The sequence below is a fragment of the Oncorhynchus nerka genome, linkage group LG22 (genome assembly GCF_034236695.1).
Source record: "Oncorhynchus nerka isolate Pitt River linkage group LG22, Oner_Uvic_2.0, whole genome shotgun sequence".
Taxonomy (NCBI): Eukaryota; Metazoa; Chordata; class Actinopteri; order Salmoniformes; family Salmonidae; genus Oncorhynchus; species Oncorhynchus nerka.
The window spans coordinates 29,485,857-29,511,756 of record NC_088417.1 but is presented as its reverse complement, the minus strand read 5'-3'; the positions used below and the strand labels follow the sequence as shown (position 1 = coordinate 29,511,756).

The 25,900-nt window shown below is 42.1% G+C and overlaps 1 protein-coding gene across 6 annotated transcripts in view; it reads right to left on the bottom strand.

Moving 5' to 3' along the window:
- The window catches only part of pfkpa (phosphofructokinase, platelet a), a 30,083-nt gene extending 9,035 nt beyond the window's left edge, over positions 1–21,048 (bottom strand). For 3 of the 6 annotated variants that reach the window (XM_029626680.2, XM_029626678.2, XM_065007117.1), the window contains exons 1-14: positions 20,783–21,047; positions 11,831–11,904; positions 10,193–10,273; positions 9,825–10,014; positions 8,975–9,140; positions 8,830–8,874; positions 8,562–8,670; positions 7,524–7,619; positions 6,524–6,616; positions 5,708–5,833; positions 5,257–5,321; positions 4,535–4,604; positions 3,948–4,094; positions 2,117–2,187 (exon numbers count right to left, since the gene is read on the bottom strand). In XM_029626680.2, coding sequence (XP_029482540.1) covers positions 2,117–2,187; positions 3,948–4,094; positions 4,535–4,604; positions 5,257–5,321; positions 5,708–5,833; positions 6,524–6,616; positions 7,524–7,619; positions 8,562–8,670; positions 8,830–8,874; positions 8,975–9,140; positions 9,825–10,014; positions 10,193–10,273; positions 11,831–11,904; positions 20,783–20,879 — 1,430 coding nt within the window. In that variant the 5' untranslated portion in view covers positions 20,880–21,047. Of the gene's footprint in view, positions 1–2,116; positions 2,188–3,947; positions 4,095–4,534; positions 4,605–5,256; positions 5,322–5,707; positions 5,834–6,523; positions 6,617–7,523; positions 7,620–7,925; positions 8,022–8,561; positions 8,671–8,829; positions 8,875–8,974; positions 9,141–9,824; positions 10,015–10,192; positions 10,274–11,830; positions 11,905–20,782 lie in introns of all 6 variants that reach the window. The other 3 variants (XM_029626679.2, XM_029626677.2, XM_065007118.1) reach the window with 2 other exon arrangements.
- Positions 21,049–25,900: the final 4,852 nt, after the last annotated feature.

Genomic DNA, 25,900 nt, shown 5'->3' with positions numbered 1-25,900 from the left:
ATCCGTTTTTCTACATTTTGATGCTATATTTATAATTATATCAAATAAATGCAATGATTTTCCACCAGCGGGTTTCTGTGCCAATGCACCACACACAACCAATAAGCAACGCATAACTGCGTACCGATTACCGACTCCGAGCGCTTCATCACAGTTTGTATTTTCAACACCACAATCAAATGCAGTATGACAATCTCGACTTACAGAAAATACATACCTCTCTACTCAGTATCAAAGGCTTGGCAAACTCTGAATGTTATTAAACTTTCTGGTGTTTTGTAACAGATGTTTCTTTCCATTCATCGAATGGCCGGTGTGCAGTTTGGTAGCTGAAATGATGTTAGAACGGAGCCGAACAGGAGACTTTTGAAGTAGCCTCACCAGCTTGAAACATTATGACTGGTTGCGTTTATGCCACACAAAAAAGTCATACATTTTAAAAGTTAAAGATGTGCTATGCAGAAATCGCTCAGCCGTTTCCTGGTTGCTAAAATTGTAATAGTTTGTCTAATTCCAGTTTGTGACAAAACAAGCAAGTATAGTGTAGAGAATCATTGTACCATCTAAACTGCTGTGAAATATATTTTCCAAAACGCAAACAAATTGTATTTTCGGCTGTTTGAAGCTGGTGTACAAAACCAAAAGACGCACAAACTAAACTTAAACACGGGAGGCATAGAAATAGCGCACATTGAACATATCTAGCGCTTCTTAGAATTGCTTTCAATGCAAATGACATATATATAACTCATATTTCTATGTGAATTTGGTCGGTTCGCCCAAAAAAGTTACATATTGCAGCTTTAAATGACAAATATTTAGGCTATATTGAAACATTAGGTTCTAGGTCGAGGAACAGCCGCTCTGATCGGGAAGGAAGCAGAACGCTTCTTAAGCTTTCCTGAATAACTGGGCCTGCGGTGCGCATAGATAGGCCTGTGTGGCCTCAGGACAACTTGGAAGAATGATGATGGGCAACAGACAGCGCATCCATATCAGAAGTAAAAATACAGACCGATTGTCCTGTACTGTGCCTTTCTGGACTGAATAATCTGTTGAGAGTAGACCCACAACTGTTCCAAATGGAATGAATGGAAGTAAACATTTAAATAACAAGGCTTTTGTGCCATTATTCAAATGACATTTTCACTGCAGTTTACAGCCTAGAGTAGAATTGTACTCAAAAAAAATACTCAAAACAATAATTGTACAAATATTCATTGCATTGTAGTGTTGTAGGCTAGTCTAGGTAGGATAATTATATTGTCCCATACACATTTATTTCACTGTATAACAGATTTCACCGTATAACAGTCAGGAAGAAAAAAAATACAATACAGGCTGATTACTAGCATCTATTGACTTGCAATGTCCGATAAACAGAATGTCTAAATCAAATTAAAGTACATACAAATGGAGTTTTACAGCAACAATTCAAAAGGAAGGTTACAGCCCCCAACATGTTTTTATTACTGTTTGCGATTCACGATGTATTATTTTGATTCCCATCATTCGATTCACGGGATATAACCAAACCCCAACTGCATGCACATCAAAGAATTGTTCAAAAACAAATACTTTCATAAAAATGTAATTTACTTATTTTTTTATATATTTTTTTTTACTATTTTGAGAAATGTGAAGAGGGGCATCCGTTACATATCAAATGAAATGTGTATGGCCTAAACAAGATCAATACGGGAGCTTTTTGAGCTGTGTGTCTCATGTGTTTACTGTTCTTTCATGCGCAATGACGCACCAGCCTCCCTGCTGCCTATCAGCTACTCTTCTATGTTTTTCTTGTGGATTCATATTGAACATTTGTGCAGATTTGAATGACTTTCTATGCGATGTGACTGCTAGTTAACCTATTGCAGATCTGGACAAACGATCCACCTACCGCTATTGTCACTAAGCATCGAGGGCAGGATAGAGTTGACTGTATAGTAAGCGTACAGAAAAGCGCAGCACATAAGGGAAGTACCAAAACCAAAATTTGGCTATATGGAAGAAATTATATAGCTTCTCTAAATGCTGTATTATAAACTATTATAATATTATAATCAAGTGAGTGATATTATATCAAATACGTTTGCATTTGGGATGGAGACTTTACCGTTTTGTTCCCAACAGAGATCCACCTTGCCCTGTCCATCCTCCGACATCTGCCCATTTGACCTCTTTTATCTGAAGGGACAAAAACACAATCAAAACAGACCAAATCACATTTTATTGGTCACATCCACGTTTAGCAGATGGTGTTGCTGGATGTAGCGAAATACTTGAGAAAATATTGTAGCCTACTGTAACTTGTATTGATTGCCCTTACAGTTGCTTGCGAAAGTATTCACCCCCTTGGCATTCTTCCTATTTTGTTGCCTTACAACCTGGAATTAACATGGATTTCGGAGGTGTTGTATTGATTTACACAACATGCCTACCACTATTTATTGTTTGTGAAACAAACAAGAAATAAGACAAAAAAAACGGAAAACTTGAGCGTGCATAACTATTAACCCCCCAAAGTCAATACTTTGTAGAGCCACCTTTTGCAGCAATTACAGCTGCAAGTCTCTTGGGGTATGTCTCTATAAGCTCTATAAGCTAGCCACTGGGATTTTTGCCCATTCTACAAGGCAAAACTGCTCCAGCTCTTTCAAGTTGGATGGGTTCTGCTAGAGTACAGCAATCTTTAAGTCATCCCACAGATTCTCAATTGGATTGAGGTCTGGGCTTTGACTAGGCCATTCCAAGACATTTAAAAACCACTCGAGTCTTGCTTTATCAGTATGCTTAGGGTCATTGTCCTGAAGGAAGGTGAACCTCCATCCCAGTCTCAAATCTCTCGAAGACAAACAGGTTTCCCTCAAATATTTCCCTGTATTTAGCTAAATTCTTCCTTGCTGAGTGGCCTTTCTCAGGTTATGTCGATATAGGACTTGTTTTTACTGTGGATATAGATACTTTTGTACCCGTTTCCTCCAGCATCTTCACAAGGTCCTTTGCTGTTGTTCTGGGATTGATTAGCACTTTTCGCACCAAAGTATGTTCATCTCGTCTCCTTCCTGAGCGGTATGAAATAATGTGAAATAATCTGTCTGTAAACAATTGTTGGGAAAATTACTTGTGTCATGCATAAAGTAGACGTCCTAACCGACTTGCCAAAACTATAGTTTGTTAACAAGATATTTGTGGAGTGGTTGAAAAACAAGTTTTAATGACTCATTATCACAACATTAGTGTATGCAAACTTCCGACTTCAACCGTAGCTGCACATAACCCTCTCTAAGAAACCTGTGCATAGCTGTCTAAGAGACCTAGGAGGGGATTCTAAACTCACCAGTGATTATTGTCAAATACAGCTATCTAGGGACTACTGGGCAGGTGCTTCAAATCCATGTACTGAACTGTTCGTGTTCAGTCTCAACTAAAGCTGAGAATGAGAATTTCTAGTTCAGTACCAGTAGGGAAAGACCAGTAGAACTAGATTTACAAGATACATCATGGTCTTTCATTGGAATGAATCCTCTTTTATAAACGAATGGCACAGGGGGACAATAACAAAACAAGCCTACTCTAGTGAAGTATTTGTATTACATGTCAGCCATGTCACGTGGCCCCCCTGTTGGTGCAGAATGGTACTGCTCTTACCTGGGAGGGGAAGTGACATCATTGACCAAGTAATTGATTTACAGTAATCTGGTCAGATCATCCTACTGCTTGTACTCTCTATCAATCACCTCAACATTAACGGCCATGGAGTCAGTGGACGGCTAAAGGTGACATGGCTGTTCAACTGTCAGATAGACTGTCAGATAATCTAATCTAGAGTACATTATTGTAAGTGAATCTCTGAGTCTGTGTGGCATCTTCTAATCCAAATTATATGTGTTATGAATTGTTAGAAGAACATAAGAATACAACTTGTTTTGTCTGTTTATGATTACCTGTCCCTTGTAGAATCCCTCGAAGCCATCGTTGACAGCGAACATCTTGTGTCCCTCAGAGATGCCCACCCTGACTGCAGAGCGGACAGCAGCGTTCATGCCTGCTGCGGGGGCTCCCACATTCAGCACAGCAATGTTGAAGTTACTCTGCAGGGAAAAGGGGAACAGGATACACCATTACCAAAACTGTCAACTGAAAAAATATATATATATATATATATTTAACTTTTAAGCAGGGGGTAACAGAGCTAGGTTGGGAAGGGGGAAAGGGGCCACAGAGCTGGGCAGGGAGATAATTGTTTTCTGGCCCTATGCATATATGTTAAGGCTAGGTCATAGGCATACCCCCTGCTAGCTCAGACATAGATAGACCACGCTGACACATTAGAAACATGTTAGAAGAGGCAACACTAATAAAAAAACATTCTCAACACTGGAAAATGAACTTGGAGTGTAAGTCGTGTGCAAAATAAACATCCTTCCTGTTATAGATTTTACAGGAATATGGGGAGGGGAAACTTGAGCAAACATAAAACAATGTTGACTTTCTATCACCATGCAGAACTCATGACCTGTGATTGACCTACATGTGGGAGTTCTGATTCTAGTTTACGGTGAGCCAGGAGCTTGTATGTCTTCAGATTGTTTTCAAAACTCCTGCAATCAGACAAAAAAGGGAAAGATGTCTTACAATATAGATACGACACAAATACAAAGGAACAGAAATCCACTTAGGCACGTTAGCACTAAGTGAGACCAAAATGAATGATAGAATAGGGCCCTACAGCCCGGTTCAATTGATCCTAGCATTCTGTTAATAAGTGGAGCCGGGAGTGATTCATGACCACGTGACCAGGAACACCTCTAGGTTCGGCAGTAGTTTCAGGTTATAACTAGGGTCCAGAGTGTTTCCTAGCCAGATCAGGTGGTCAGGAAAATCTCCTGTCCCTAATAATAACAAGCTCCTCAACATTAACCCACTACTTTTATACTGTAAATGGGGAAACAATGTCCTAACTGGTGAAGAGGATGTCCCTCAGTGAACTCCAATCATTCCAAACTGGGTGACCCTGACATAATATAGTGATCTAATTTACTGCCTGACCAGGTCCTTTCATGCTGGCTGCTGCTCTCTCTGTGTATGTATGTGTGTGTGTGTGTGTGTCAGTGGTCCAGTAGGTCACGTGTCAAGAGGCCTACTAACATCAGCACGAGAAACGGGGTCACTGTCCCTAATATTTCACACTGGGCTCGTGGTTGTGGCTGTAGCTGTACAAAGCCACTACAGTGGTTGGTGACGTGGCTGTACCTGCCGCGCAGCTTCACAGCCTCTTCAAACTTCTTCTCATCCATGGCTTTCTGCACCTCTTGAGTCTGGTGAACCAAAGCAGATTCATATTTGCATGCAAATTAGCAGACGCTTTTATTCCGAGTGACTTATACGTTTTTTCTAATGTGTATGTGATTCCTGCCTTAGTAGGACATCAAGTCGATGCAATCTAATGGTAGGTATCTAGGTAAGATCCGAAGGGTTTGCAGTGCAGTCATTGAGAGCTGCTCTGTGAAAGCAACCGGCAGCCACATGCCTTGGATAGCGATTAACCACAAAACAACATTCATCATTCACCCACTTGATGCACTTATATTTCCCATCAGGCAATTCTCTCATTCCTCCATGTGTGTTTGTGAGTGTGAGGGTGTGTGTGTGCACGCGAGTAGCAAGCTGCCTTGTCCTGGCTACAGTACTCTTGTCTACCTACCATCTGTACACACTCCATGAGAGGCAGTCTCACCGCCTGGTTTCCACACAGAGAGACCACACAGGCCGGTGTATTCGCTGTAGTCTCCAACAGGGCAATGACAGCCTCCACACCCATACGACTGGCCTGGAGAGAACACACAGCCACACATAATAAAGATAGGAAAGATGCCACAGGCAGAAATTTTTCTCCAGAGCAATGTACAATACACTGAGTGCATGTTAGTACATGTACAGAATGGGATCCCTGTTGGAATTCAACCCAAGACATTGGCAATGCTAGGGTAATGCTCTTAGCAACTGAGCCAAACGGGACCACATTAAACATATACTGACATCTCTTCCCTCTTTGCCTGAGCTCACACAGGGATTATCGCCGTCCCTCTCTCTGTTTCCCTCACTCTCCCTCTTGTTTTCATGCTCTCTTGCTTCCTCTTTTCATTTGTTGTATTTCAGAGGATGTAGCTTGCCAGCCCTGGATTTCTCCCACTCTCTATGATAGACCAGTACGCCGAGATCAACACATGTGCCATGTCCTCAAATCTGTTAATGTGCTTAGCCTAAAAGCAGCAGTTGTTTCCTCCCCAGGCCTAGTGAGTGCATGTCTTCCACACGATTAATCTCGTGGGACTGCTGTACACTACTAGCCTGGTCCCGGGTCTGTTTGTACTGCCCTGTCAGCTTTTATGGTCATTTTGTCATGCCAAGCATGGGAGTTGGCAAAACAGCACACACATATCTGGGACCAGGCTAGTACACGATTGCAGATGTGGGGTAACGGCCAGGAATGTGGTCAGAATACGGTCAGAATACCTACCAGGATACGGTCGAAGGCAGAGGGGGTTCCTCCTCTCTGGACGTGGCCCAGGATTGTCACACGGGTGTCAAACCCCAGGCATCTGACAACAAGCTGGGACAACAGGAACCATGCTTTAGCTAGATTGAGGTGGTTTTAGCGGCACTCTTTTAAAGTCTGTCTTATAGTAATGGTATAGGAGTAATGGTCATGCGATACACTCATGCAAATGTTAGCTCTAATACTAGGCTAAATACTGAAGCAAGTATTGTTGTATCTTTACGTACTGCGAGTAAACTATCAGATATGATTTGACCTAATATATTCTAGACATACACATTTGTACTAAACAAGGAGAAAATAGTCCCACAAGCTGAAGAGTTGAGCAAAGGGAAAACACAATGCACATGCAACCCATCCTCCGTATTCCAGTCATGTTTGTGGGGTCTTCACAAGATGCACAGATCCCAAGCTTAAAAAAGGGTTGACTTTCAAAATGTGACACAAATAAATAAACAAGACATTCAAGCACACGCTGGATTAAATGCTTTGCCTCAATTCCTGAGGGCCTAGAATGAAATGGCAATATGCTGTGTCATATTGTGCTAGATTATAAAAGGACTTCATTTTCGAAATGATTAACCATGCAACTCAATTATTTTCCATTTATAGTGTATTTGACAGCGGAAGTACTGATGCGTTTTGTACAAAATGTACCTCTTTTACAACACGTTCCATAGGCCTGGCTAGACATGTACAGTAGGTTCATAAAACGTATCTGCTAAAGCTGTCACACAGCAAATTAAGAAGGTAGAGGGGAAAGCAGGTTATCAGCTGTAAAGTCACTTTGAGGCAACTCAGGAAGCAGTCTTACCGCAGGGTGTGTGTGTGTGTGTGTGTGCGCGTCAGAGCATTCAAACCAGAGTGCACAGTCAGCGAGTGAAGCCACACCAAGGGCAGCACGGTAGCGATAGAGGCCTAGCAGGAGCTGTCTGCTATAGGTCTGAGTTGCTGTACTTACATCCTTGACATGGTCTGTCGTTATGGGCTTGTTGTTACAATCAATTGCCCCCTCGGCTACTATTATGATATTCAGCCTTTTCATTCCTGCCCGGTTCTATATGAGGGAGGGGGTGGAAGACACATGACAGAAACTAAAACAGAGGTTTGACATGGGCTCGCAAAAGACGGAGGGCCAGACAGTGAAAACATTGTCCATGGACCAGAGAGCAAGTGTTGATTCTTGGCGGCTTATTAACCAAAAAATGCTCACAAATCTCTTTGTTTGAACATGTCCTTAATATCACATCATTTACTAACTTGGTGTCGACATAATACTCTGCTCGTTTGCCAGTGGACTATTTTGACACTGTTGGGCCTACGTACTTTTGGTTTTGGCCCTGTAACACGCTAAGGTACTCACGTCCTTGACAACACTACCGGTTATAGCTTTCCCATGTCTGTCAATGGCTCCCTCAGCCACTATGATTATGTTCAACCTTGAACCCCTGGAGCGAGTCTGGACCATAACATTTTATTTCCAAACAGAAAACAGCACAATAACACACAGGTAAATGACCGTAACATGCAGATAAGATCAAATAACTACAGATCAGATCAAATAACTACAGATCAGATCAAATAACTACAGATCAGACCAAATAACTGCAGATCAGACCAAATAACTGCAGATCAGATCAAATAACTACAGATCAGATCAAATAACTACAGATCAGACCAAATAACTGCAGATCAGACCAAATAACTACAGATCAGACCAAATAACTGCAGATCAGACCAAATAACTGCAGATCAGACCAAATAACTGCAGATCAGATCGTATCGCAATGTTAGCTTCATGTGACATTGAACTGAACTTGTTCCCATTCTTGGTTAAGCTAACCTCATTTTATTCTAAAAGTAAACATTTATTTATAAATTGTTCAATATGAACAACAACAACAACGAGGAAACAGAGTGAACTGGATAGTGAACGAGCATTAATTATTACAGTGAGTAAGTGTTGTGAGGTTAAAGGATTGCTGAGTTAATACGTTACCGCAGATAGCTTCTGACACATCTTCTCCTCCCAGCCGTCCTCAGGGGGCATCTCAGGAATCAGCACCCAGTCAGCACCACACGCCAGGGCACTCACTAAAGCCAGGTATCTGGAGACGCACACACAGACACACAAAGACGCACACACAAGTCAGACAACAGCACCCATCGGCCCCACAGGACGGATCTGAACTCACACACAAGGTCACACATAAGGTGTGTTAACATATCAGTTTTTAAATAAGTTTTAAAGTCTGTGTCTGTCTTACCCACAATGCCTGCCCATGACCTCCAGCACAAATGTCCTCTGGTGGCTGAAAGAGAGATGAATGAGAAGATGGCATTTGAGAGAATCACATGTTCACCGACAAAGTAAAAACCCAAACAACATTTGCTAAAGCTACTATTGCTAACCTCTGTGCGGTGGTCATGATTGCATCCACCACCTCTATGATCCTGTGCAGGGCAGAGTCCGTCCCGATTGTCATGTCGGTGCCACAGAAGTCGTTGTCGATAGACCCCACCATCCCGACGATGTGCAGGGCTGAATACTTCTGGACAGCATCTTCATCAATCAACCCTGTGGCAAAGTTTAAGAACAATGCAATTATATACTTTTGTGACTAAGATTGAAATAAAGGAAAGCAATTTATTCCAAGATCCCTGACTCTTCAATGTGAGGTGGGATTTGCCATAACTTCTAAGCAGAAAGGTTAACTTGACATTGGAGCTTCATTCTAAGTGAGGATACGAAACATCCAACACGGGTACACAATGAGAAACTAAGACCAATTCATTCTCAAATAAAAACCATGTCAGAGGACAGAGTTTTTGTCTTCCCGGACAAATCCTTTCAGATGAAAAACATTTGGGGATTTATTATCCTGTTCTAGCAGCAAGCTCACAATGGATTACCTCATCTGCAAATACACTTTTAAGACTGTTCAGCTTACCACAATACCAATCTTGACATTTCCACTTCTTTTCAGTGTCAATATGTCACCCTGTCAGTATGACCTCTCTCTTTTACAGCCCCATACCTTTCTCTAAGCTCTCTTTCAATGACCCCTACATCATGCTCCTGTCTGTCCCGGCAGCAAACAAACCCTTCTGCAGTACACTTTTCTCTCTGCAATCCCTTTCTCTCGTACTTCTCTCCTGTCCCCGCTTGAAGTGCCAGTCCCCACCTTGCAATCTTTCCAAATCTTCAATCCCTAACCCCTCTGCTGTCCCCGGTAGAAACAAAACCAGCCCCATTCCCCACCCTGCTGGACCAGTTCCTCCAGCAGTCCGCTCCACTCCTCTCTGAAGAGGTTGGCCCCAGTCAGGCTGCCGTCCCCTCCGATCACACACAGGTTGGTGATGCCACGCTGCACCAGGTTGTGGGCTGCCTTCAGACGCCCCTCGTGGCACCGGAACTCCTTGCACCGGGCACTGCCAATGACAGTGCCACCCTGGCATGGTGGCATTACACAAACATTGAAGTGGATGTAAAATACAGCCCAGATGCAAGATGCCTACTCACACCAATCAATTATAGCTCTGTCTATGTCTACTGGTTTTGTAAATAGGCTACTGTGATTCAGTGTGTGGTCATCTACTTCTGTCCTACATGGATGGTACAGTACTCACCATTTGTAACATGCTGGAGACACTTTCCCATGATGCCTCCTTTATGTTCTCTTCTCCACCATCTACCATACCCTGATATCCCTGTAGATACAACACAGATGTCACAAAGTACACACGCACACACACGCACAGGCACGCACACTTCCTAGGCTTAACAACCCCCCACTCTCTGTAATATCTGGACTGGCATGCAGCTTGTATATCAATCATTATCGTCACGTGTTACCCCTGCACAGAATCAAATTAGAAATGTCCAAGTCCAAGACTAAGCAGTGCTCTAAAAAAAAATAATGTATTGGTAGCACTGGGTAGCATTGGTAGCAATACGTTTTGTGATTTCAAGTTCAGTCTGATTTTTGGAACTCATTTAGCAATCACATCATGTTTTGCTTGAATGACCTTTTTTAATTGGTCCCCGAACCCATAGGAGGACATTTTCAAATATATAAAAGCCTCCCTCATTTTTTGTACCTGTAAAACTTCTACTGTCAAGTTGTCAACTTGACTTTGAACTTATACTGTCCTACAAGAGTTGCTGAATTTCCTGTTCACCCTCACAGGTGAGTTGAAATGATACAATGCACCAACTTTATCAAATAATTCAACAAGTGTAACAACAACCAGAGCGTAGGCCTACTGACAAGAAACGATACACGTGTAATAACTTTGCTTAGGCCTACTGACAAGAAACGACACAAATGTAATAACTTTGCTTAGGCTACTCCAAATGGCACAAACATCATTTTGCCATTCAATGTTTATCTGAGTGAATATTCTTCCGAGGCGGACTGGTGCTACCAAATGAAAAAACTCCAGGCCGCACAGACTACCAATGCTTATAGGAGCATAGCCAATGCAACCAGAATGGTCGCAATTTAAACCAAAGAGCTATAAAACAAATATGTCCTACTGTGTATCAGGTCTTTGGCTTTCACATCCTGTTTAAACGGACACGGAAGCCAAACAGATTACCTGAGCAGAGACCCGAAAGGGAAACAACATGTGATCTGTCGACTAATGCCTTTAGTCGTTGATATAAAAGTGTAGGCCACCATGGACACAAATGACAGAATGAGCAGGCATTTTAGGCCCTGGCCTGCTCAGGAAGTCAGCTACATAGAGGCTTAACATATCATAATTCATTCAACATATGCATCATCATTAGACCCGAGGCGTAAGCCAAACCCGGCCCATTTGTCAGCGTGTAGGCTATATGTGAAATAGATGGTCTGGACCCATCCAGATGTTAGAATATGGAACACAAACATTGCCATGTACTGTAGCCTACTGTAGGCATGTATCCTTGTGTTTGTAATTCAGCTTCCACATGATGGATGCAAGAGCTGGTCAAATGTTGGGCGGTAGCCTCTAATCGGCTAATTTTGAGAAGATTCCATATGTTGATCAGTCATCCTATGTTTGTCTACATACGAAACCACCCTGGATGGTAGGGAACATACTCAGCTCAGTAAGGTGTTTACAAAGTGTTTTGTCCCGGGAATAAAACTCAAGATAAATACAGAGTGCTCCCTTGTCTTGCTTTGCCCAGATAGTCCCGCCTGTTGACGTATCCTTGGGTAAGGAAGGATTTGTATTGTTTGTAAAGTAGTGCTGTGTGTACAGAGTGTCTAGACTCACCTCGCGAATGAAGTAAACTTTGGCTCCCACATAGATTCCCATTCGAACGACTGCCCGGACAGCAGCATTCATTCCTGGCCAACAGAAAACTCACTTGAATAAGGCATTTTTAAATAACAACATTTGAATACTGCTTAAAAGACTCCTGTAGCGATGGGTCCTACATAGTCTAATTAAATCAACAAGAGAACATATGGCCAAAGCACATGAGTCCTGTGCATACACTTATGAACGTAGGCGGTGAATAGCTCAACATGTCATGTCATGCCCCCTTTCAGGCCGAAGTCTGAATCTTTTATCACCATAAGAAAGAGCCTCGCTTCCAAAAAAATACCAACACTGTGCAGTCCGCTTCCACTGCAGGACTCCCAGTCTCCCACTGCCATGTTCAGTTGCCTTGGAGAGAATTGTAAAGATGGTGTTCTGTGCCTACAATTCTAATGTCAGGTTAACCAACTGTAGCTTCGTAGACAGTAGGAATAATGATTCGTGTGCTTTAGCCCAGGCAGATCCGTGGAACTTGGCTGACGAGGCCAAGGCGTTTATAAACAATCTGATAAACGTTTGGTTTCACAGTGTAATAGTTGCTAGGCTAAGCTGTTACTAAGCAACACACGTCTGAGATTGACCATCAGGAGGATATGAAAGAAAGAAAGAAAGCAAGCAGGGGAGAAAAGAATAATAAGAACTGGTACAGACTTCTCTAAATGAACCTCATAGGGCCGAGCCTACATTGAGTGTGTTATAAAAGCTATTACATAATGACAAATCCATAGATCTTCATCCATAATCATCATAAAGGGATCATCAGATGCCACTTTACAAGTCAAGTGATCGTCGCTGTTCTGTTGGCGTAACTACATGAATATGAATAGCATCGTTATATTCGTATTACCTCTTGTAAACGATCTGATCATGAGTGCGGCAGAGCCAGAGAGAACATATTGGGTATTGTAAAGCTACAAGTCTGACGGACTCATCCCACTGGGGCACAAACAGGTTGAATCAACGTTGTTCCCATGTCATTTCAACAACAACAACAAATGTAATGTGATGACGTTGAATCAATGTCCAAAACGGATTTGCAAAAAGTAATCAATGTAAGGGACTGTTTTCTTTTTTTCTCCCAACATTTAATCTAACTCCAATGATATTTTGAAATGTTTTGTTGATTTCACATTTAGTTGACAACTCAACCAAATTTAAATCAACTGGCATCTGTGCCCAGTGGGACTTCTTTCTGAAGCTGACATTCTTGTTGTTGTTTTCAGTCGGCCTGAATGCTCTCTGATCCTCCAGATGAGTACTACAGTATTTGTACTTTCTGAGGCCCAAGACTTATGTTTGGGGCCTAACAGAGGCTGAGCAGTAAAGGCCTGCAGCTACAGTGAGCCCTGCAGCGCAGTGAGGCAGACAACATTGCTTTGGCATTATAAAGCCTCCCACAGGGGATCGATCAGTGTACTCCTGGCCGTTCCTGGCTGAGTCAAAGGCATCTTGACTGCACTGTAAGACTTTTCAATATTAAAACATTGTAGAATGCACAGTAAAATTCATTATGGGTAAAATACTCAAATGTCTGATATTAATTGGAATAAATAACAGAATTTCAGTATTTCTTTACAGTATGCCTAATGTAGATTCAAATGTTCCGTTTCAGGCACAAACCTAATGCTGCCGGGTGAGACGCATAAAGCTCAGATTATTAGCAACAACGACAAAAAATGAAGAAAAAAATAATCACGCAGATAATAATTGTAATGATTAGGCTTTGCTCTACCGTAGCCTCTGGGTACAGTAGCCACCGTGAATAAAGCGCAGACTCGTGACTGTTAGGTTTGCACCATTTATACAGAGCAAATGGCTTGTTTCTTGCCCAAACAGTTAAAAATATATTTTTTTATTCTATATATTTTTTTATTGAATATTCGAAACATACAATATACTTGCAGTGAAGCCGCTCAACAACTACATCATACCAGTCATCTAACAACTACATCATACCAGTCATCCAACAACTACATCATACCAGTCATCCAACAACTACATCATACCAGTTATCCAACAACTACATCATACCAGTTATCCAACAACTACATCATACCAGTCATCCAACAACTACATCATACCAGTCATCTAACAACTACATCATACCAGTCATCTAACAACTACATCATACCAGTCATCCAACAACTACATCATACCAGTCATCTAACAACTACATCATACCAGTCATCTAACAACTACATCATACCAGTTATCCAACAACTACATCATACCAGTCATCTAACAACTACATCATACCAGTTATCCAACAACTACATCATACCAGTTATCCAACAACTACATCACACCAGTCATCCAACAACTACATCATACCAGTCATCTAACAACTACATCACACCAGTCATCTAACAACTACATCATACCAGTCATCCAACAACTACATCATACCAGTCATCTAACAACTACATCATACCAGTTATCCAACAACTACATCATACCAGTCATCTAACAACTACATCATACCAGTTATCCAACAACTACATCATACCAGTTATCCAACAACTACATCATACCAGTCATCTAACAACTACATCATACCAGTTATCCAACAACTACATCATACCAGTTATCCAACAACTACATCATACCAGTCATCTAACAACTACATTATACCAGTCATCTAACAACTACATCACACCAGTCATCTAACAACTACATCATACCAGTTATCCAACAACTACATCATACCAGTCATCCAACAACGACATCATACCAGTCATCCAACAACTACATCACACCAGTCATCTAACAACTACATCATACCAGTCATCCAACAACTACATCACACCAGTCATCTAACAACTACATCATACCAGTCATCCAACAACTACATCATACCAGTCATCCAACAACTACATCACACCAGTCATCTAACAACTACATCATACCAGTCATCCAACAACTACATCACACCAGTCATCTAACAACTACATCATACCAGTTATCCAACAGATTCCCATTCAGAGCGACACACAGAACCATCCAAGGTCAATGCCCTGCTCAAGGGCACGTTGACCAATCTACCACCAGGCCTAAAAATGTGAACCCGAACCCTCCAAGATCCCCCCCCCCCACAGTTCCCCAAAAGCTGTCCCTCAACCATTCGAGACCCCTCCCACAGTCCCCCAAGAAGAAAAATAAAAAATTAAATTAATTCCATTCCCCCTCCCCCAAGAACCCCCAATGCACCAACAACCAAGAGAATGAACCCCACCCCCAAGAACCCCCAATGCACCAACAACCAAGAGAATGAACCCCACCCCCAAGAACCCCCAATGCACCAACAACCAAGAGAATGAACCCCACCCCCAATAACCCCCAATGCACCAACAACCAAGAGAATGAACCCCACCCCCAAGAACCCCCAATGCACCAACAACCAAGAGAATGAACCCCACCCCCAAGAACCCCCAATGCACCAACAACCAAGAGAATGAACCCCACCCCCAAGAACCCCCAATGCACCAACAACCAAGAGAATGAACCCCACCCCAAGAACCCCCAATGCACCAACAACCAAGAGAATGAACCCCACCCCCAAGAACCCCCAATGCACCAACAACCAAGAGAATGAACCCCACCCCCAAGAACCCCCAATGCACCAACAACCAAGAGAATGAACCCCACCCCCAAGAACCCCCAATGCACCAACAACCAAGAGAATGAACCCCACCCCAAGAACCCCCAATGCACCAACAACCAAGAGAATGAACCCCACCCCAAGAACCCCCAATGCACCAACAACCAAGAGAATGAACCCCACCCCCAAGAACCCCCAATGCACCAACAACCAAGAGAATGAACCCCACCCCAAGAACCCCCAATGCACCAACAACCAAGAGAATGAACCCCACCCCCAAGAACCCCCAATGCACCAACAACCAAGAGAATGAACCCCACCCCCAAGAACCCCCAATGCACCAACAACCAAGAGAATGAACCCCACCCCCAAGAACCCCCAATGCACCAACAACCAAGAGAATGAACTAAAGAGAAAAAAGGAAAAGACAGAAGAAAACAGTAAACAACAATACAAAAAAATAATCAAACAAAATAATACATTTTAAACAAAGGACATCAATGACAACTAAAATAATAACAGCAATGCCAACTGTATAGGTTTGCATGTATGTGTGTGTTCATTTGAATGAGAGTGTGTATATGCATGTGTACAAACACCTACACGGCATCAGCCTCAGGCAAACTGGCATTAGTTGCATCAGTGTCATTCAAATGTACTTTTTATTATGTTTTATTTTGACTTTTTTTTTTAAACGTTCATCTTTGACCATCATTCTATCTCCCACACAGCAACTCCACTCCCACTTGTCTCCAATTCCACAAACCAACCCTCAGGTTCCCTCAGCCCATCCCATCTATCTCTGCTGACCACCCACTTTGGGTTTCTACGCAACACATAACTTTCAACTATGCTGTGATGTTTAATGTACAATTTCAATCTATCTAATCGAATAGAATCCACAGATTGTGAGTTGAAGATAAATACTTTAAATAAGAGTAGTAGTATATTAGTAATTGACTGACCCAGTCTCTCCAGATCTCCCAACAGTACTATTTCTAGGGTAAATTTTAGATCAATGCTATGCATTTTCAGCCATTCCTGAACCTGAGATCAGAAACAGGCTACCTGAGGGCAATACCAAAATAAATGGTCTATTGATTCTGTATCCTCACAACAAAATCTGCAGAGCTTCAATGATTTTATGCCCCAAATATTCAACATTTTGTTGGTGTCAAGGATTCTATATAATAATTTTAGTCTTGAATCTTGCGTTGTTTTTTTAAATATAAACTCACACACCCTGTACCATGGAATCGGTACATCAAAAAACTCTTCCCAACTGTTTTGCAATCTGTATGGCACAGTTGTCCACATCCTGGTCCTCAAATGAAACTGGTATACTTTCCTATTTATGCTATTTTTATTCCTCTGCCAGATTTGATCCTTTATATTGGGCAGACAGACCAGTTCCCTAAGAAGATATTACCCATATTACCAGCTGTCACACCCTGACCCGAGTATTCTTTGTTTTCTTTATTGTTTTGGTTAGGTCAGGGTGTGATATGGGTGATGTATGTGCTTTTTGTACTGTCTAGGGGTTTTGTAGGTTTATGGGTTTGTTTACCATCTAGGTGTTTATATATGTCTCTGGTTGCCTAGATTGGTTCTCAATTAGAGGCAGGTGTTTATCGTTGTCTCTGATTGGGCACCATATTTAGGCAGCCATCTTCTTTGGGTATTTCGTGGGTTATTGTCTATGTCTAGTTGCCTGTGTCTGCACAAGTATTATTATAGCGTTCGGTTTGTTGTTTTGTATAGTTAAGTGTTCTTCGTCTTCATTAAAAGTATGTATTCATCTTACGCTGCGCCTTGGTCTTCTCACTACGACGAACGTGACAGAATAACCCACCTTAAAAGGACCAAGCAGTGTGATTGGGAGGAACAGCGCTTAATGGAGAACTGGACCCGGGAGAATTACGAATAGGTAACAACCTGGGAGGAGATTGAGAGTTGGTCGATCGATCCAGGGAGAGTGCCAGAGCCTGCATGGGATTCTTTGGAACAGTGCGAGGAGGGATACAGGAGAATGGAGGAACGGCGACGATATAAGGGTACACGGCTAGCACGGAAGCCCGAGAGGCAGCCCCAATAATTATTTTTGGGGGTGGCAAACGAGGAGATTGGCTAAGTCAGGTAGGAGACCTGAGCCAACTCCTTGTTCTTACCGTGGGGAGCGTGTAACTGGTCAGGCACCGTGTTATGCAGAGATGCGCACGGTCTCTCCAGTGCGCATTTCTAGCCCGGTGCGCTATATTCCAGCTCCTCGCATTGGCCGGGCTAGAATGAGCATCCAGCCAGGGCGGGCTGTGTCAGCTTTACACTCCAGACCTCCAGTACGCCTCCACAGCCCAGTACGTGCTGTGCCTGCTCCCTGCACTCGCCCTGAGGTGCATGTGTCTCCAGCCCGGTACCACCCGTGCCGACACCACGCACCAGGCCTATAGTGTCCCTCGGCAGTCCAGTACTCCCTGTTCCTGCTCCTCGCACTCGCCCTGAGGTGCATGTCCTCGGCCCAGTACCACCAGTGCCGGCACCACGCACCAGGCCTACAGTGCACTTCGCCAGTCCAGAGCGTCCGGCGACAGTACCCAGTCCAGAGCGTCCGGCGACAGTACCCAGTCCGGAGCGTCCGGCGACAGTCAACAGTCCGGAACCTCCTAGGACGGGTCGCAGTCCGGAACCTACCAGTCCGGATCCGCCAGAGTCTCCGTCCAGTCCGGATCCGCCAGAGCCTTCAGCCGGCCAGGAGCTGCCGATGCCGCCTATCACGCCGGCGATGCTGGAATCTCCCTCCTTAGTTCAGTGACGCCCTCTACGATGATCTTCAGTCCGGGGCCCGCTGCGAGGGTCCCCGCTCCAGATGCGCCACCTAAGTGGGCCAAGACTGAGGTAGAGCGGGGTCCACGTCCTGCACCTGAGCCGCCGCCGTGAAAAAGGCCCACCCGGACCCTCCCCTTTAGATTAGGTTTTGCGGCCGGAGTCCGCACCTTTGTGGGGGGGTACTGTCACGCCCTGACCTGAGTATTCTTTGTTTTCTTTGTTTTGGTTAGGTCAGGGTGTGACATGGGTGATGTATGTGTTTTTGGTACTGTCTAGGGGTTTTGTAGGTTTATGGGGTTGTTTACCATCTAGGTGTTTATATATGTCTATGGTTGCCTCGATTGGTTCTCAATTAGAGGCAGGTGTTTATCGTTGTCTCTGATTGGGAACCATATTTAGGCAGCCATCTTCTTTGGGTATTTCGTGGGTTATTGTCTGTCTAGTTGCCTGTGTCTGCACTAGTATTATTATAGCTTCACGTTCGGTTTATTGTTTTGTAAAGTGTTCTTCGTCTTCATTAAGTATGTATTCATCTTACGCTGCGCCTTGGTCTACTCCATACGACGATCGTGACACCAGCGCATCATTTTTTCTTTCTACACTATTAAAACATGTTGTTTTTACAGTATTGTACAATAAAACTAACAGCAACATACCATATTAATTATTTACAGTAAATTAATGTAAATACCATGCAATCTGGGTGATTTTAGGCATACATTGTAAATCATACTGTAAATCCCAATGACACATTGGTTTAACAGTAGATTCCTTTAAAGAAGTACTGTATTTCAAATGGTACTGTAATTCCACCCCACAGAATACAGTACCTTACCATAGTGTTGGAGTGCCAAAAACCTTTTGACCACTAGTGAGTGCATGGTATTGTTTCTGGCTTATTGACATATTTTGAGGCATGCCTTTTAAGAGGCTACCAATGTCACTGATATGTGCTAGTAGTGCCCCAACAATTAAATGTGTAAAGGGGGCAGATTGGAGTGGCAGCAAGTCTCAAACCTTGAATGGTTGAGTATTTGCCATGTCCTTGGTCTGTTTTGGAAGTCGTTAAGGTTTCTAGAAGTGGAAGTGGTTCATACATATTTGGTATATACTGTATAGATAGTGCTGTATTGTATAAAACAATTTTTTCTCTCATTGTAAAACATTTGACAGCAACCCTGCTGTGGAGCAAAACTACAGTATTTAACTGGCAACTCTGCCGCCAATATAATGCTGTACATTCACAGGGACAATTTTTACAGTGATGACCATCATATTGTATCCTGCAGTGGGTAAGGGCATTTGGTCATCATTGTAGGGGTGTGTGGGCAAGTGCATTTCTATTTAATAGATACTGCAGTGCAATGTGATGGACCATGTGGAATATAGATAGGCTTCCAACCATGGCTCATAAGTCAATATTGCTGCAGTAGACCTATAGTAATAAAGTTATATTTTGAGGAAAGGCCTACTGCAGCAATCTTGAAAGCGGTTCTGCTTTCTCTATGATTCAATCAAGTCGTTTGAGCTGATTCCCACTGCTTATTCCTCTTTTGAAAAGCATGTATACTTGCTGAAATAATTACAGTACAGCTGGTATGGCCCTATTTTGACTAAGGCACAAGTCACATTCATAAAGTGACAGTAGGCAGCATACGACAATGGGTTTCCTCTGACGCTGCCTGCAGGTCCTCACGTAGGCAACACAAGGGCTAGGGCATCCCTGAAGCTTATAGCAGTCCCATAACTTATTTCAATTACATTCTCGTTCATAATAATCATAATAGTGAACGTCTGCTTTTCAGAGACAGACGTGTATTACATTTCAAAATGATGAAGATTGCAGCATGAACACTATGGTTTTTAGTGACTTCCTGGTTGGGAGGAGTCGTCGTGAACATTCATCCTCACTAATTCCTTTATCAACCCGATGTTATAATGTGGCATATTACTATGAAGCATACCAGTATTATTAAAGGACAAATGCTACAATACGTGATCACACGAACAGAACGAAACTCCGCAATGCAGTGGCAAGAATTCGAAAAATTAAATCACCTCTCCTCTCTCCACACTTCGACCGGTGTCATCGTTTTTGTTAATGTTGTGGAAAATCAATACAAATCAGATGATTGGCCTGATAATCGAATAGACTTCGAGCTATTTGGCTATGTCGGCATTTGTGTTTCACCTTGACGGGAGCCTGCAGCTAGCCTAGTGGTGAGAAAATGCTCCATATGTGGGTAATCAGAGCTAGCTAACCACCGAAATGCTAAATGCGCCTGTGATATCTGCTACTGTAACATTACTTCAAAGAATTGCTATTTTTTATTGAAACATGGTATCAAGGCTAGTTGATTCAATATACGATGTAACAATGTGTTTCTTTTCAGTTCAAATTGGTGCTTTTCGCCCTCTACGGGCCTCTCCACTGATACAATGTCATAGCATACAATCTCTTGCGCTGTCATCTGTCACAGTACCTTGAGCATCCCCTCCGCTAGTCAGCACTGCGATGGATTTCCCTGCTCCCGACAGACTCTCAAAGAATCTCTTGCTTTGGTTGTCTGGCTGTGCCATTTTGGCGGCTTTCACTTCTTCTTATGAATAAATTGGTAGTTGTACAGTTATATTTAAAACAGTATAAATTGTGCCGCTGATGGAGGGCTAAAATTGCTGTCCGCCCCCCTTTCCTCTCTTCCTTCCCGTGCCCGCTATTCTCCCACTGTCTGTTCCGCATGTACTCTAGTAAGCGATTTGCATAGAGTACAAGTTGGCGATAAATTGACATAATCGTCAGCAAATGAACTTTCGCTTCACGTAGACCTTTCCGTATTTGGACCAATCGGAGACTTGTGGGTGGGCAGATTAGGTGATGGAATGGGAGGTACCTATGAGCAGAACACGAGTAGGCCAACCTGACTGTAAAACCACTGTAATGTGGCAGTACATTGAATAGGCCTAATCACATTTTAATGGCTGCTAACATTGAATGCATAAAGGCTGACCATAAAAGACAGGCCACTTCATGAGTTCGGTGCAGTGTATAGGATCTATGTTATTGAAAACTCAAAACTGTTGTGCAAAAAAATCTACCTACTCTGCAGATACCTGAGATGCTTTCATATTTAAAAGCTGCCACTGATATTTACATTCAGATTGCCTGACTCGCTCTCTATCTCTCTCCGCACGCGTGTGTGTGTGTGCGCGTGTGTGTGTGTGTGTGCGTGCGCGTGTGTGTTATTTATTTGTAGTGGTGCACCCGTCATAGAAAGGTAGATCTATGTGATGCATTCCATCAGGGTGGCTTTGCAGTTTGGAATGAAGCCTCATATTTCCACACTGACCAGTTTAAACTGCCATTCTGATATTGTATATTATTCTATATAAAGTAAGACAACATTCATGCCACTATAAAAAAAATGTATGTGATAAATTTGGCAAAATATTTGCACCCTCTAGTGGGATGTTTGTTCAAAATACATTGTCGCCATCTGGTGGCCCAATGCACAAACTAACAAGGATATCAAAGAACATAAAAGTTACAGTTTCATAACAAACTCCAATAAATGATTGCCTACCTCCAACATTTAAATCCATGTATTTTTATTTGATAAATAGGCCCTAAGGCATGTATTTCCCCTTTTGTGATGGAGGAAATTCTCCAGTTTGTTAAAGCATGCATTCACTGGCTCATGGTCAGCATTTGAATGGAGTTGTGCCACTGCCTATGGTCGGAATACATATGAGTTATAAGTAAATAAAAAAAACACACGTGGAAAACTAAAATGTGAATATGATATTAGCAATACAGGTGAAAGCTTGTTGTAGCCACTCACACAAGATGTTAGCCTATGTTGCGACATGGCCAATTGCTCTATTAATGCCCATGATTTTGGATGAGCAGGTGTCCACATACTTTTGGTTATGTAGTGTATCTATCATCCAGAATGGTCAGATCCATTCAAGAATATAATAATTTTGTCCTAAAATGTTACGTTTTTCTATCAACAGAATGCACAAAAAACAAGTGAACTTTACCTCGGAGTAGATGTCCTTTCTCAACAGTAAGATGCTGCGTCTTGTTCTTGTTCCCTGATATAGATGGGGGTTTTGTGATGCCCTTCGTTGCAAGTCCGTGGTACTTTTATACCAAATAGATGCGGTTTCTGGGATACCACACCTGTTGGGCTTGCAGAAATCAGTGTATTCTTCAAGGGACTTTGATACTGCTATACAATAGTAAACAAAGTATTGATCTATATATTTTTTTTAAATCCATAACCCCTGAGTTTATTGACAACATATCTACTTTGATGGTGACAGAGGTCAAATGTTACACAGAAATGCATATAGTACTAAGATAGTGTGCAATTATCTCAGTAAATTTCCTTTCTCCTAAAATGGTGTGAATATTTTGTCAAACTGCAACTGGCACTACAAGCACTTGCGAGCTGTTTATGTGTGGGTGTAGAGAGGAAACCCTTCCCGGCTGCACCACTTGGGAGCCTCTTTCTCTCTCTTTCTCTCTCCCTCCCTCTGTTTCGTGTGTGGGGAAATTCACGTTTATAGGGAGTATGGAGCAGTACATTGATCCTCATTTACTTTTTACAGTGGGAACACACATTCTCTCACATTATCTCTACCTATTGTGTGTGGTGTGTGTGTGTGTGTGTGTGTGTGTGTGTGTGTGTGTGTGTGTGTGTGTGTGTGTGTGTGTGTGTGTGTGTGTGTGTGTGTGTGTGTGTGTGTGTGTGCGTTCGTTCGTGTGTGTTATTTATTTGTAGTGGTGCTCCCAAACCTGTCATAGAAAGGTAGATCTATGTGATGCAGTCCATCAGGGTGGCTTTGCAGTTTGGAATGAAGCCTCGTATTTCCACACTGACCAGTTTAAACTGCCATTCTGATATTTCATATTATTCTTTATAAAGTAAGACAACATTTATGCCACTATAAAAAAAATGTATGTGATGAATTTGGCAAGATATTTGCACCCTCTAGTGGGATATTTGTTCAATATGAATTGTCGCCATCTGGTGGCCCAATGCACAAACTAACAAGAATATCAAAAACATAAGTTACAATTTCATAACACATTCCAATAAACGATTGCCAACCTCCAACATTTAAATCCACGTATTTTTATTTCATAAACAGGCCCTAACACATGTATTTCCCCCAATAAAACAATACAAATTCATTAAAATACAAAGCAAAAAAAAATTCAATGTTGATGTAATGAACAATTTGATTCAATCATCTTCTTCGTCGTAGTCCTCTGACGGTGCGTTTCTCAAATCTCTGAAGGATTTCTCTGACTGTGATGTGGATAATCTTCCAAGCACACTGTAGATGAGCCTGAATAAGAGATAACAGTTTATAATCAGCTTACTGCACGTTGTCATCACATTCAGTCTACCCAACACCCTCGTATCACTTGTAATTTTGTGACACTGACCTTTTTGTGATGAAGTAAATTCTCCAGTTTGTTAAAGCATGCAGTCACTGGCTCATGGTCAGCATTTGAATGGAGTTGTGCCACTGCCTATGGTCGGAATAAATATGAGTTAGAAGTAAATCAAAAAACACACGTGGAAAACTAAAACGTGAATATGATCTTAGCAATACAGGCGAAAGCTTGTTGTAGCCACTCACACAAGATGTTAGCCTATGTTGCGACATGGCCAATTGTTCACTGAAGTTGTCAAACTGAGGGCTTTTCTCATACATGGTCACAGCCTTCTTCATGATGTCAGACAGAACTACTTCTTTGTGATCCATCTGTTGAAAATAGAGAGAAGCACTTCAAACTCTGTATCTTCCTGATTTAATTATGTTAGCAGGCTATCAAACACATCAATCTGTATCCAAACTTAATTGCTCACAACAATGATGAAACCTAGCAATTGAAGTTGGATTCAGACTAATAGGCATCTAGGGAGCAGGTGAATTTGAGTGATCCCGTATTTTATTACAAAGGTCAACATCATATACATGGAAAGTGATTGACTATTTGATGACAATGTCAACCTGTTTCTCTTACCTGACCGAGCATCAGTTGAGGATCACAGAGACTGGCCTTATCGTGGTGATGCACACACTCGTGGGAGATGTCTTTGCACTGATGGGATGTACAGAACATAGCATATTGTCACATGGATGTGGAAAGGAAATCTTTTTTTTTTTTGTGGAATGGTTATGCATGATTTTTAAAATGTGTCGTTGTATATTGTATTTGCCCATTGTGTAGGATATTTACCAAGATGTTTAAGCTGTGCAGTAGATCGCTCCATACAACACGTTTAAAGCACTCTTTCTGAGCCTTCAACAGGCTTATCAGAACACAGATAACAGCCACTCTTATCCAACACATGATCCCTGGAATAAGAGAAATATAGGTGTATTTAGACATAATTGTAAGAAGATACATTGATACACGATACAGTGCATTCGAAAAGTATTCAGGCCCATTGACTTTTTCCACATTTTTTTCATGTTACAGCCTTATTCTAAAATGGATTACACACAATGCCCCATAATGACAAAGAAAAAACAGGTTTTTAGAAATGTTTGCTAATTTATAAATAATTTAAAACTGAAATGTTGCATTTGCATAAGTATTCAGACGCTTTGCACATTGCTATAAGACTCAAAATTGAGCTTAGGTGCATCCTGTTTCCAGTGATCATCTTTGAAATGTTTCTAAAACTTGATTGGAGTCCACCTGTGGTAAATTCAATTGATTGGACATGATTTGGAAAGGCGCACACCTGTCTATATAAGGTCCCACAGTTGACAGTGCATGTCAGAGCAAAAACCAAGCCAAGCCATGAGGTCGAAGGAGTCGTTCGTAGAGCGCCGGGACAGGATCAGACCAGCTGTGTATTGTCACTTTCCATGTTGTCTATAGCTTGTGAGGTGTGGGAACACTTTGTTGCTTTAATGTATTTGGTTTAGCTGCTTTTGGTGCTATTGCTCTGTCTGCACGCTACATGTTGCTTGTCCTATGTTCCTCTGCATGTGCTCACTGCTCATTGTTTGTCTGTTTTGATGTTGTAATTGTTTTTAATAACCTGCCCAAGGACTGAACATTTGCCGGCTGGCTAAAACGGGCAATTTAACTAAAACGTTGATTAATGTACACTGTCCCTGTAAAAAATAAACTCAAACTTAAGAGTGGGGGGACCAACTCCATATTAATGCCCATGATTGTGGAATAAGAAGTTCAACTAGCAGATGTCCACACACTACTTAACCAAATGTATATCTATCATCCAGAATGGTCAGATCCATTCAAGATTAAAATCATATTTTTGTCCTAAATTGTTACGTTTTTCTATCAACAGAATGCACAAAAAATAAGTGAACTTTACCTCAGAGTAGATGTCCTTTCTCAACAGTAAGATGCTGCGTCTTGTTCTTGTTCCCTGATATAGATGGGGGTTTTGTGATGCCCTTCGTTGCGAGTCCATGGTACTTTTATACCAAAGAGATGCTGTTTCTGGGATACCACACCTGTTGGGCTTACACATATTGAAACTACACTGTATCTTTGTATCTTACCTGATGTTACTATTACTGTACCTCACGTGGAAATCCCA